Source organism: Chiloscyllium plagiosum, chromosome 39 (genome assembly GCF_004010195.1).
Source record: "Chiloscyllium plagiosum isolate BGI_BamShark_2017 chromosome 39, ASM401019v2, whole genome shotgun sequence".
NCBI lineage: Eukaryota > Metazoa > Chordata > Chondrichthyes > Orectolobiformes > Hemiscylliidae > Chiloscyllium > Chiloscyllium plagiosum.
In genome coordinates this window covers 18,259,477-18,273,752 of record NC_057748.1, presented here as the reverse complement: position 1 = coordinate 18,273,752, position 14,276 = coordinate 18,259,477, and the positions used below count along the sequence as shown (strand labels likewise).

The following is a 14,276-nucleotide window of genomic DNA, read 5'->3' as shown; positions in this document are numbered from 1 at the left end:
GTCCTGGTCTCTCCTGCTAATGGAAGCTTCTACCCAAAGTCCACTATGCCTCGGCCGTTCAGTATTCTGTAAGTTTCAATCAGATCCTCCCTCATCCTTCTAAACTCATAGTCCCAGAGTCCTCAAACATTTCTTGTATGTTAAGCCTTTCCTTCCTGGGATCATTCTTGTGAACCTCCGTTGGACCCGCTCCAGGGCGATTACATCCTTCAGGAGATATGGGGCCCAAAATTGCTCACAGTACTCCAAATGTGGACTGATCAGAGCCTTATAAAGCCTCATAATACACCCCTTTTTGATCTCTAGTCCTCTCGAGATGAATGACAACATGGTATTTGCCATTCTAACTACCAACTCAACTTGCAAGCTTACTTAAGACAATCAACGGTCAGTGAACAGAATATGATGATTTTAAGATTGCCTTGGAGGACAGAGATCAAAATATCAATGAAGGCAATTGTGACATTAGTTCAGGAGGAAAACAAAATGCATCATCACAACAGCAATGGCATAAGACTTGCACTTTAATGTTTCAGCCTTAATTGTGAAATAACAATGCGCCTTGGTTGTGGACATTTTGTTACAAATGCTGCTTTTAACAGGATATGGGTGCCTGAGAAAGTTAGTATATATCATCCATCCCCACTTACTGCATCTTTAAACTGTTGAAGTTCACATGGCAAAGGTACTGTCACAGTGCTCTTAGCTTGGAGTACCAGGAGTTTGAGCCAACAACGAGGAATGGTGATGTATACCAAGTCAGAATAGTGTTTAACTTGAAGAATCTGCAGGTGATAATGTTCCCATACATTTTCTACCCTCATCTTTCTGGATGGTCAAAGTCATGGTTCTGGGAGGTGCATCCCAGGATGAGCTGCTGCAATGCAGCTTCTAGATAGTAGAGGTGATTAGTGTTTACAGTGAAACAGGCACCTTTCAAGAACGCAATTTTGTCAGGAATGGTGTGGAGCTGTTTTAGTATCATCAGAAGTACAGTCACTTATCTTAACTCCTGACTCAGACTACATAGATGATGAAAAGTACAGAGTGCCAATTGGTAACTCAATTCCCAAAACCACAGAATCATAGAAAATAGCCCGTTTTGCCATTCATTATCCAACTCATCATCCAACTCAATAGCCGTTCTCACCCTTTGATCCTTTTAGCCCCAGATGAAATATCCATAAATTGGTTTGGCCTCAACTGCTTTTGCTGTAGCAATTTCCACATGGCCACCCCACTCTGGATTAAGAAATTTGTTCTCATTTCAATCTTAAAAGGTTTACCCCGATACTTAAACTATGACCCTTCGTTCCAATTGTCCCATCACTGGGAACCAAGACTCATCCTGACTGCATCTACCCAGTTTAGTCATGTTAGAATTTTGTTGATTTCTATGAGAACCCCTTCATTCTTCTAAATGCCAACAAATATTATCAGAACAGATTTAACCTTTCCTCGTACCCAAGTCCTGTCAATCCCAGGAATCAGTCTGGTAAACCTTCAATAGCAAGAACATCCTTCCTCAGATACAGACCAAAACTGTAAACAACATTTGAGGTGTGTTCTCACCAAGGCCCTGTATAACTGCAGCAAGACATGACTGCTCTTGCATCGTAAGCCTCTCACTATGAAGGACAATATACCATTTGCCTTTTTGACTGCCTGCTGCACCTGCATGCTCACCTTAGATGACTGGTGTACGAGGACACCTCCCAGGTCTGTGCATATTCCCCTCTTTCAATTTACGGTCAGATAATAATCTACCATCTGTTTTTGATTCCAAAGTGGATAACCTCACATTTATGCACATTTTACTGCATGTGCCATGCACTTCCCCACTCACTTAGCTTGCCCAAATCACACTTGCATTTCTGCATCCTCCTTCCAGCTAACCCTTCCACCCAAACTGTCACTTCTGCAAATTTAGATATTACATTTAGCTCCCTCACCTGAATCATGAAAATATTTTGAATAGTTAGGGCCCTAGCAACGAGCCTGCAACATCCCACTAGTCACTTGCTTACCAATCCAGAAAATGATCTTCTTTATTCCTACACTTAGCTTCCTGTCTGCTAGAGATTTATTTCCATACATGACCCCCAACCCATGTGCTTTAATTTTACACACTGATCTCTTATGTGGGACTTCGTCAAAGCCTTCTGAATGCCCAAATAAACCACATCCACTGGCTTCCCCATAACAGCCGAGTCCCCAAAGAATTCTATTGTTTTCCAAATGCTCTGCTATTAAGTCTTTTATAATGAATTCTATCATTCTCCTCAATGACATCTGACTGACTGGTCTATAATTTCCAGTTTTCTCCCTGCCTCCCTTTTTAAGTAGAGCAGTTATATTAGCTACCCACCAACCTGTAGGAACTGCTGCAGAGTCTAAGATGAGTAATATCATATCTATTACTTCTATGCTACTTCCTTTAGTAGTCTGGGATTTAGATGATCAGGCCCTAGGGATTCATCTGTCTCCAACCCCATCATTTTACACAATATCATTTTCCTACTGATTTCCTCAATCCTTCCCCTCTCACAAAATCCTGTATTTCTCAACATTTCTGCGTATGTTATTTGGATCCTCCTGTGTAATCACAGAACCAAAGTGTGCATTTAGTTGGGAAGCTATTTCTTTGTTTCTCATTGTAAATGCCCCGGTTTCTGACTGTATAGGATCTACATTTGCCTTCAATCTTTTTTATTTCAGATAACAACAGAAACTTTTACATCCAGTTTAATGTTTCCCACAAGCTTACTCATATTCTATTTTCCCTGTCTTAATCAATCTCTCTTTCCTCCTTTGTTGAATTCTAAACTGCTCCCACTTCTCAGGTCTGTTGTATTTTTCCAGCCAATTTGTACACCTCTTCCTTGGATCTAATACTAACTAAAGTTTCCCCTGTAAGCCATGGATCAGCCATCTTTCTTGTTCTACTTTTGCGGCAGACAGAAATGTATAATTGGTGCACCTGACCCATGCGCTTTTGAATATTTACCCTCATTTTCATCAGCATCCCTTTAACCTATCATAGCCACCTCACACCTCATTTTCTCCATTCAGATTCAGGACCCTAGCTTCAGAACTAAATATCTCACTCTACATCGATGAGGAATTCTCTCATATGGTTGCTCATTCTTAAAAAAACTGATACAACTGGAAGATCAATTATTCATCTCACATTACATTATACCCAGACTAGGATGGCCTGTTCTCTCGTTGGTATTTCACATACAACTCCAGGAATTCCTTCTCGATGATATTCTTACTAATTTTGTTTGTCCAAACTTTATGCAAATTAAATTCACCCATAATTACAGATGTGTCTTTGTTGCATGTATTTCTAATTTCCTGTTTAATGCTATTCCTGACACCACGCCTGCAATTTGGGATCCATACACAACCCCCATTCATGTTTTTTTGGCTCTTGGTGCTTTTTAGCTCTAACATTCAGATCCCACAATGTCAGAACTAATATCCTTTCTCACCATTGCATTAATTTCTTCCTTAATCAGCAATACTACTTCCTTTCTCATCTGTTCTTTCTAAATATTGAATACCCCTGGATGTTCTCATCCCTGGTCACCCTGCAGCCATGTCCCCATAATCCAGGCAATATCATACTTACTTTCATCCATTTTCCAAGATTAATTCATTCATTTTTTGTGATGTTCCACACATTAAAGCACAAAGCCTAAGGGTTGTCTTTTTAGTATTACTTGTTCCATTCCCAATATTTTTCACTGTGGCTCTGTTTAATCATGGCCCTTGATTTCTCTGTCCATCTCTCTACACCTCACATCATCTCTTCAGCCAGGTGATCTAATTTATCCGGCTATTTTGAGTACACTGAATGGTACACGGTACTGGTAGTAATCCTTAGATCATTATCTTTGAAGTCTCAATTTTTAAACTTCCTTCCTATCACCTTATATTTTGCTTTTAGGATCTCATCCCTTTTTTCTTTCAATCCATGCTGTTTGTACCTTTTTTCTTTTAACTCATGCTGTTTGTACCAATGTGCACCATGACAACTGGTTGTTCATCCTCCTCCTCTGGAATGTCTCAGAGCAGTCACAGTACATTCTTGACCCTAGCACATGGGATATGCATCTATTCCCCTTACAACTGAATATCCTATAAATACTGCAAGCCCATGTGTTTTAACTTCTCCCCTATACAGCAGAGCCAATCACGGTACAATGATCTTGGCTGTTGCTGCTTTCAACTGACAGGTCATTCACCCCCAACATTACCCAAAGTGGTACATCTGTTTTTTTAGGGTAATAGCCACAGGAGACTCCTTGCTTGCTGCCTAATCCTCTTGCTGTGCCTGGTAAGACCCATTCCCTTGCTGCCTTGTGGAGTCTTAGCCTGTAGAGTGACTATCTCTCTGTGTGCACTACCCACAAGTTTTCTAAAGTCATATTTTGGGAAAGTAACAAGTTCAATTATAGAAAGTTATAGTTATTTCATTTTTGGCTTTTAATAGATTTTAAAAATAATAAGTGGGTTATTAAGTCTTGTGTAATAAATTGCATTTTACTTATTGATCTAGAAACCAAAGAGTCATTGCTCATTCAGAAAACGTTATAAATGTTTGAAATGATCGATCTAAATGCACGGAACCTACAAATGGGATACTACAAAAAAAACAGGAAGAATGTTGATTTGGGATAATACTGGGGCTTGGATGAGAAAACTGACAAAACAGGTTGCACCAACCTGTAATGTTAAAAGATTAAATTGGACTATTTCCCTGGACATTAAACTAATATTAAAGTTAAACTGCATTGCCTTCCTCCAGAAGCTGAACATTCTGGAAGTGGGTGGGGACAACATTCATGCAGAAATGTGGATAACTCCCACTTCATTTGGATAGTCATTTGCTACTACTCTCCTGCTATTATCAAATTAAACTAACATTCAGTCCTTTCCATTCAGAAATGCTTTCATAGGCATCCCCCGAAGCTAGGACATATCACACCTACGTTGTCTTGGGCAATAATTGAGTCAGGAAACCATTTGCATAACAATTTAAATTATCTCAGAGGTTGACCTCATCCTACCACTGTACCTGGAGTAACGTGGTTATGGGTGGGTGGGTGGGGCCAGAATACCTGTAAGCTTTACCAACTGACCTGTATAAAGGGGATTTTTTTTTGTTGAGGACCTCTTTTGACTCGATTTCGTACACCTGTGAAGAGGGTCAAAAGGGGGTCACCTAGCTTGTACAGGCTTTAATAAACTTTAACTGTTTGCAGAAGTTGGTATGTGCCAATTGCATCTTGTGTGTGAAACCTCGGGAAAAGAACCAAACAAAGTTGGCTGACCTCATGTACAAAGGTGAGAGACTCTACAACTGGTCTCTGTGCCCAGAGTTAGGGATGGAAAAATTTGGCCATAGAAAAATCTACCGATTTCTACTCGACAACTTCTGTCCAGTGCAACTGTGCATGTCTCTTTCAGTTTCTATTCTACCACACTCTCCCACCACCGATAGTTGAATCCCCTACTGACATTTTTTTTTACTTCAAAGCTAAAAACATTTATTTAGTTGAAAAGCAATGGCTCATCCTTGAAGCTCTCTCAGAAGAGGGAAAGAAAATGTGAATTGAAAGAAGGAAAATACTTAGAGGGAAAATTGTCAGGGACCAACCTTTCTACCACAGCAATATCCCAGATTTTGCATGACAGGGTCAATCTCCAGCTCAAAGACCTCTGCCAGCTTTGTACAGTACTTATACACACGTGACGTCTTGCGGTTGTACAGCCAGGCATTGTTGAACATCAACCAAATGTCATCAACATATTGCCATGGCTCCTGATACTGGCCAGTATCCAGCTTACGCTTGATTGTAGACAAGTCCATCGGTGTCTTTACAATGTCAAAATAGTCCTTCAAGAGAAATAAAAAACAAAGCTTTAGTTTTCGAGCAAGCCATGTAAAGTGCTCCAATGGGTTGGGAGGGCACAATATTCTTGCTTACAATGTGTTTCTAAAAGCTCTATAACAGGTCATAGCACTCCCAGTAGAAGGGCCCAAAAGGAATCAGTCTACACCCATTTGGATAAAAATGCAAAAACTGGATTGTCTGATATAGAAACAGAAGTGAGTGAATATGCACAACAGGAAATTTCCATTGGTAAAGAGAAAGACCTGTAGTAACACTGGGGTTCCATGCTCTTTACCATAACCAAAGGTTGAAATGTAACACTGTGCCTTGTACAAAACCAACAGAATGCTGCAGAAAATCAGGCAGTCTGGCAACAACTGTGGAGAAAAACAGTTCAAGTTCAAATCCAGTATGACTTGAAGAGTCAAAGCAAACTTGAAACTTTACGTCTATTTCTCTCCACACAAACAGCCAAATCACCTGAATTTCCCCAGCATCTGCAGGATTTTGCTTTTGTTTTAGGTATCTTGCATGTTACCATTACAGGTGTTGAATAACCTGCTGTGCACGTCAGCGTTTTCAACTTTTGTCTCATCCTATACAGGTGCACAGCAAAGTTGGATATTGTGCATTAGGAGGAACTTTCAGTTTACTGAAATATCAACCTTCTAGCACACTGTTTCTAAAACATGCTATTTGCAATTGAAGCAAAAGGAAGATGCAATATTGTTCTCTTCAAAACACAAAATGGCTCTAGAATGACAGGCAGCAAAAATTAGTTGGTCTTATTCAGTCATCATAAACCTCTACTAACCAAACATTTTGCATTGGCCAGGAGAAAGGCAGATAAACTGGTAAAATGTTTATAAAAAAGCAACCTGGCTTTGGTAACACCAAAAAAAATGGAGAGTGTGTTTGCTTTTCCCTTTGTGATATCATGGAAAAAAAAATCATGTAACAAAAATCTCTTAAAAAAGTCATGAGTTTGCAAATGCATGTGATGTGGGAAAAGCTGGCTAAGCCAGCATTTATTGACCACCCCTTATTGCCTAGAGGACAGTTAAGAGCCAACTATATTAATATAGGTCTAGAATCACATACAGGCTAGACTGGATAAGGATGGCAACAACAGGAGTTACATGATCATTAGGTTAGCTTTTATTTCTAGATTTTTACTGAATTCAAATTACACCACCTGCCATGATGGGATTCAAACCCATGCCCTCAGCACATTAGCCTGGGGCTCTGAATTACTAGATGTAACATCGTTATGTGATGGTCTTCACTTTCATGTGCACAAGAGCCCTGATCTCAGCTATTATAGTTATGCTGAAAGGTACAAAAAATTATAATCACAAATCCTTTCAGATATAATTGAAAAATAATATGCATACCATTCAAACATCCTCACATCACACTTACAGGAATACCCAGTTGCTGAGGATCCACAGGTTGCCGGAAAGGAAGTGACTCAGGGTCCTGACGATAAAGTGCTTCCAGTGTCGGCATTAGTGCCTGCCTCAACTCTTCTGGCTTGAAAACTAAACAGTGAAAAAAAAAGTCATTCCACTACAAGGACATCTAGTAACTAAAAGTGACTATTGTAACAAAATTTTGAAGGATGCTAGTATTTCAATGCTTCAATTTACTCACCCTACTTTTGTAAGGATCTCATTAAACCTATTATTTAAAATTCAGTTATTTATATCAAAACAATTTCAGTTCAGTTCACAGACTAACAGAAAAAGTATCCAGTTTCTAGGAAGTAAAGTGTGATGAAATAGGGAAATGATCTTAATTTTCTTCCCCCAATTTTTGATGCCTGTCAAGTGATACTTAGAACACCTGATTTTAACTTTGTAATTGAAAAGGTTTTAAATGTGTTTAAAAATCTATACTTAGTCTCTGCTTGATGCCTCCCGGCCAATAAAATTCTCAAAACGGGTTAATCAGTGGCACAAAAATCAAATCATCATTTCACATGGTGTCACAACCAACATCAATATAGAAATAAATATTATATCAGAAGATCAAAACTGTGCATGGCACTCAAGATATGGTCTTACCAGTACTACATATATCTAGAGCATGACCACTTTGTTTTTTTTGATTAAACTCCCTTACAATTAGTAACCTTCTCTTCACTTTTCTAATCACTTGCTGTTCCTGCATATTAACCTCTAATTCAAACACAATTAGATCCCTCTGCACCTTAGATTTGCAATCTTTCATTTCTTTTTTATTTTTCCTGCCAAAATGGACAATTTCACATTTCCACATTATACTGCATTTGAATATTCAAAATACTGTATGTCTCTTGTCATAGCCTTCTTATGCCCTCTTGACAAGTTATTTTCATACCTATCTCTGTGCAATCAGCAAACTTGGCAAGCCCATATCTGTGGTCCCTTCATCCAAGCCATTTATATAAGAATTGTAAACAGCTGACACAGCACAGATCCCTGCGCCAACCTGATACAGACCCATTTTTATGCCTACTGCCTGTTTCATGTTAGCCAGCCAAGTTTCTATCCATGTTAGTTTGCTACCCCCATGCACTCTACCTGCATTTTTTGTAATTACCTTTGTCATCTCACTTCATCAAATGCCTTCTGGAAATCTACATACAGTACATCCACCTTTTATCCTCAGCATTTGGCTACATCCTCAAAAATCTCTGATAGACTAGTCCAACATGACTTCCCATTCACAAAAATGTCCCTGATTACCTTGAAATGATCTAAGTGCACTGCTATAATTTCCAATAATAGTTCATAAAATTTTTCTATGACAGGTGGACTCTAATTTTTTTTCTTTCCTCCCTTTGAATAAAGGGATTAACTTTGCTATTTTCCAACCTAAAGGGGTTACCCACGAATAAAGACAGTTCTTGAAGATTAAAACCAAACCACCAATTATGTCACCAGCAATTTCTTTTTAATAATCTCGGATGAAGTTAATCAGAACTCAAACACTTGTCAGCCCATATCTCCAACAATTCATTCAGTACCGCTTCCCTGTTGATTGTGATATTCCACAATGCCCCCCTTCCATTCCCAGCTTTATCACAGCTCCTTAGACATTATTACAAGACTACACCTTGAGGATACAAGCAATGACATACATTTCTGAAAAGTCTGCCCATAAGGACCTGGATTCAAATCACAAACTAATAAAAAGGAAAATTCAGGACGGATGTCACATTCAGTGATCAGTGTCTTGAATGAATTTAAATGAAACTAGTGAAATTGAAGACCCTGAAAGACCCCTGCAGGGGGTCAGCACTTTTCTGGATTGATATGTTGAGATACCCTCCCTCATTTGTAGGTCTCATTTAGGAAAATACTAGCATTTAGTTAGCACCTGGCCCCCACCAAATGAAAAAGATAGCACATACTCTTCTTGCGTGACTGTCCACTGGCAGGGGATGACTGAGTTGCTAAGCTGGCATTATCATCTTCCTCTTTTGCTTCACCTTTCACCTCTGGTTTCTTCTCATCCGCCTCCATTGGCTCCTGTTTACACTCTTCAGTTGCAGGTTCTTCTTTTATCTGCAAATGATACCCAAGAAAAAAAAGATTTTCACTTTTGCATCAGCACAGCACAAACTGTGGAAAAAAAGAGAGACTGATTTATAATGGGGTGTGAACCACATATCTACCCCTCTAAATCAGACCCTCTAAGTTACTAAATTAATTCTAAATATGATTCCTAAAGAGAAATGTTCAAACATACTTTGGTAACCTGTCTCTAACTTGACAAGTGTTAAATTTAGATAGCATTCTCTTCTTCCTCTGAAGTAACCAGTGCTCATGGATAACTGAACATACAAGCAGGGTAAAAATGAACCTGGACTGAACGTTTGTGAAATAGCTAAAATTAAGATATCAATGGTCTGATACCCAACATGACTTTTTTTAAAAAATTGCAATTATACATTTCAATGTAGTAAAATAAACTAAACAATATTCAATTTATTTATTTTGTATTTAAACAGAATGAGAGATTAGTAGAAAACAGCGATCGACAGCTTTGATCAGAGATTTAAAATGATCAAAAGCAAAGATATTTTATAATTGTACAAAATGGCAAAAACTCCAATAACAAACAGAAAACTGCCCTGGAAACATCTGTGGAGAGAGGGAAACAAAGTTAACGTTGGTCTTGAAATGTTAACCTGATTCTCTCATCTCACATGCTACACAGCCAACTGAGTCTCCAGCACTTTTTATTTCAGATCTCAAGCAGCCACAGTACGTCTGTTTCATTTGAAACAAATGAAGTTGGATTCTGAAACCTGTCCAAACCACTATTTTTGGGTTGGTAGAGATGCTATTAGGGAGGGTCCAGATCACAAAGTTAACTGTGTATTTATAAATTCACACAAAAGAAACCAATAGTTAACAGCAATCCAACTTATTAAATCTGGGAATTTACACTGCGCAAATTCAAGTGGAACAAGAAACCCAAAAATTCATTAAATTTTCAGACACAATAAATACCTTTAACACATTCATGATAATTAACTAAGTTTTGAGCATTGTACATCCTTCTACCATTCAGCTCCCATTAAAAAAAGTGATTTCAGTTAATATTGAATGGAAAATCTGAAAAGTGCATGTACCCATAAAATCTAAAACTAGGTGCTTTTGTACAAATAAAAACAGTAATCATGCATTGTATTCTCAATAAACAAGCACTGCATCATATTATCTGCAGGCTGGTGTTTTTTGTATCTTATTTGCCTACAATAAGAAACAAGTGTGTGCAAATATACAATTTATGATAAACAAAATGGCATTAGCAATTTGAGAAGTGGTGCAAAATCGATTTGCAATCTTAAAACAGCAAGTGGACGCGAGAATAATTACAGGCCGGCAACAATTGCTAACCTTGCCTGTAACACACATTTTATAAAAATACAGCCCAGACATAACTCAAGGCAGGCGGGTACTGGAAGTGCTCTTGTGCACCTCAAATTGAGCACTGGTATCCTAGATGCACAAGACCTGTCTATTATCATAAGTATAGTCAGCTCATAACTCAGAAAATCAGAATTGCAAAGAACCATAGTTCTTTTGGAAACAAAAGGTTCTTACCATTAATGCTAAAAAAATTTAAAGAAAGAATTAAGGAATACAAGTCATTTTTTTTACCTCCTGTTTTATTTCTTGCTTTGGTTCCACAGTTTCTGGCTCAGCTTCTTCTTCTTCTTCTTGCTTTTCCTCCATTTTAATGTCAGACACTGGTGCCTCAGGGGGTGGCTGCTGAGAATTTGTGTCTGTACTGCTAACTGATGCTGGGGTTGACACGCGGCCATCTGCGCTTACTGCGGATTGTGAAAGCTAAAGAAAATCAAACAGACTGATCAGGTCAAGAAGTAAAAAGCCATAAGTTCCACATATTAGAATATGATCAGATGTCAAAAACAGAGCACATTGCTAGAGTTGAATGCTAAGTTATAATTACTAGAACTAATTTTGAAAAATTTGTTCAGGGGATCTGAGGATCAATGGCTAGGCCAGAAATTATTGTACAGCCCCAACTACATGTAGAGGGAAGAATAGTTAAAAGTTTCAGAATGGAAAAATTGAATAGAAATATGCTAAATGGAACTTAATACAGAGGAAGTGCAAAATGATGTTCTTTGGAAGGACTAATGTAGACAAACTACCAATTGTACAGATTTTGAAAAAGTATGAATATTTTTTATTCACTCATGGGAATTGGGTATCATTGGCAAGACCAGCATTTATTGCAGATCCCTTGTCCCTGGAGGTGGTGGTGTTGAACTACTTTCTTGAACCATTGCAGTCAATGTGCTGTAGGTAGGCCTACAATGTCGTTAGGCCTACAATGTCGTTAGGCCTACAATGTCGTTAGGCAGAGTGTTACAGGATTTTAAACTTGACTCACTGAAGGAATGGCGATATATTTGTAAGTTAGGATGATGAACAGCATGGAGAATTTTCAGGTGGTTGCATTCAAATATACTTTCTGCCCTTGTAATAGTCAGAGAGGTGTATAGCACTGAAACATCTTCACTCAAGTCATCCATGCCAACCAGATATCCTAAATTAATCTAGTCTATTTGCCAGCATTTGGCCTGTACCCCTCTAAACCCTTCTTATCCGCGCACACATCCAGACGCCTTTTAAATGCTATAATTGTACCAGCTTTCATTTCCTCTGGCAGCTTGTTCTATACATGCATAACCCTCTCCATGAAGAAGTTGCCTCTTAGGTCCCTTTTAAATCTCTCCCCTCTCATCTTGAACCTATGCCCTCAAGCTTTGGACTCCCTTACCCTAGGGAAAAGACCTTGCCTATTCACCCAAGGCTATTCACCCTATCCATGCCCCTCGTTGTTATAAACCTTTATAAAGGTTTATAAACGTCGCAGCCTCTGACATTCTGGGGAAAATAGCCCCAACTTATTCAGTCTCTTGCTATAGCTCAAACCCTCCAACTCCAGCAATATGTTGTAAATCTTTTTTGAACCTTTTCAAGTTTCACAACATTGTTCCTATAGGAGGGAAAACAGAACTGAACACAGTATTCCAAAAGAGTCAGACCAATGCCCTGCATAGCTGCAATATGACTTCCCAACTTTGATACACAATGCACTGACCAATAAAGGCAAACGTACCAAACACCTTCTTCACCACCTTGTCAATCTGTGACTCCACTTTCAAGAAACTATTGTCCTTCTCAATGGTAATGGAAGGTGCTGTCTAAGGAGCCCTGGTGAATTTCTGCAGTGCATCTTGCAGACGGTACACACTGCTGCTAAGAGCAGTGAAGAGGGAGTAAATACACTTGCAGTTTCAATAAATAGGAAAAGTTTCGATGGATATGGGCCAAATGCTGGCAAATGGGACTAGATTTAATTAGGATACCTGGTTGGCATGGATGAGTTGAACCGAAGAGTCTGTTTCCGTGCTGTATTTCTCTATGAATCTATGCGGGCTGTCATGGATGGTTTCAAGCTTGTTGAGTATTGTTGAAATAGTACTCATCCAGACAAGTGGCAAATATCCCATCACACTCCTGATGTGTGCAGCAGGATCCAGAGTGCTTCTCCTACTTTTACAATCAGAGTTTATATGGTTAGCCCAGTTCAGTGTCTGGTCAATGGTAACCCCCAGCATGTGGATCGTGGAGGGATTCATTGATAAAATGTCACTGAATGTCAAGGGGCGATGGTTTCATTCTACTGTGTTGGAGATGACTGGCATTTGTTTGACACAAAGCTCACTTGCCACTTGTCAGCCCAAACCTGAATATCGCCATGGTCTTACTACAGTTCGACATGGACTACTTCAGTACCTGAGGTGTCACTAATGCTGAACACCATGTAGTCATCTGGGAACATTTCTGACCTTATGATGAGGGAATGTGATCAATGAAGCAGCTGAAAATGGTTGTACCTAGGATATTATCATGCACAAGTCCTGCAGAGAAGTCGTGGAGCTGAAATAACTGACTTCCAATAATCACAAGCATCTTCCCTTGTGCTAAATATGAATCTAATCAGTGGATAATTTTGCCCCGATTCCCCTGACCCCAGTTCTGCTAGGGCTCCTTGATATCGCTCTACCAAATGCAGCGCTGATGTCAAGGACAGTCACTCTCACCTCACCTCTGGAATTTTGTCCAGGTTTGTAGCAAGGCCCTCATGTGGTCAGGAACTGAGTGGCCTTGGCAAAATCCAAACCGATGTCAGCAAGCAGATTATTGCTAAGCGAGTGCTGTTTGTTAGCATACATGACACCTTCTGTCACTTTATTGATGCAGCAGTCATTTTCCAGATGTGTGTACACACAACATAACTGGGCAATTGCTAACATTATTGGCGAGATGCAGTACTGGAACAGCTTGGCTAGGAGAGCAGTTAATTCTGGAATATAAATTGTTGGGATCAATGCCAGAATATTGTCAGGGCCCACAGGCTTTACAGTATTCAGTGCCTCCTGCTGTTTCTTAATATCTTGAGGAGTGAATTGAATTAGTTGAAGGCCTGGCATCTGTGATGCTGTGACTCTCCAGAGAATTCTCACTTAGCACCTCTGGCTGAAGACTGTTGCAAATCTTCAGCATTGTCTTTTGCACGAAGTTGCTGGGCTCCCCCAATGAGTATGGGGAGATTGGTCAAAGGGTATGGTGCTGGAAAAGCACAGCTAGTCAGGCAGCATCTGAACAGCAGGAGTCTACATGCTTTGGGCATAAGCCCTTCGTCAGGGATGAGGCTTGTGGGCCAAGGGGGCTGAGAGATAAGTAGAGATGGCGGTCGGGCTGGGGAAGAGGGAAGGTAGCTAAGAATACAATAGGTAGGTGAAGGTGGGTGTGAATGTCATCGGATGGAGCAGAT

At 39.5% G+C, this 14,276-nt stretch overlaps 1 protein-coding gene across 1 annotated transcript in view; it reads right to left on the bottom strand.

The window, feature by feature from the left end:
* Positions 1–14,276, bottom strand: part of LOC122542299 (histone acetyltransferase p300-like) — a 118,682-nt gene that overhangs the window by 28,387 nt on the left and 76,019 nt on the right. Inside the window, exons 15-18 of the mRNA XM_043679907.1 lie at positions 11,063–11,251; positions 9,304–9,457; positions 7,329–7,447; positions 5,669–5,908 (exon numbers count right to left, since the gene is read on the bottom strand). Of these exons, the coding sequence (XP_043535842.1) occupies positions 5,669–5,908; positions 7,329–7,447; positions 9,304–9,457; positions 11,063–11,251 (702 nt within the window). The remainder of the gene's footprint in view (positions 1–5,668; positions 5,909–7,328; positions 7,448–9,303; positions 9,458–11,062; positions 11,252–14,276) is intronic.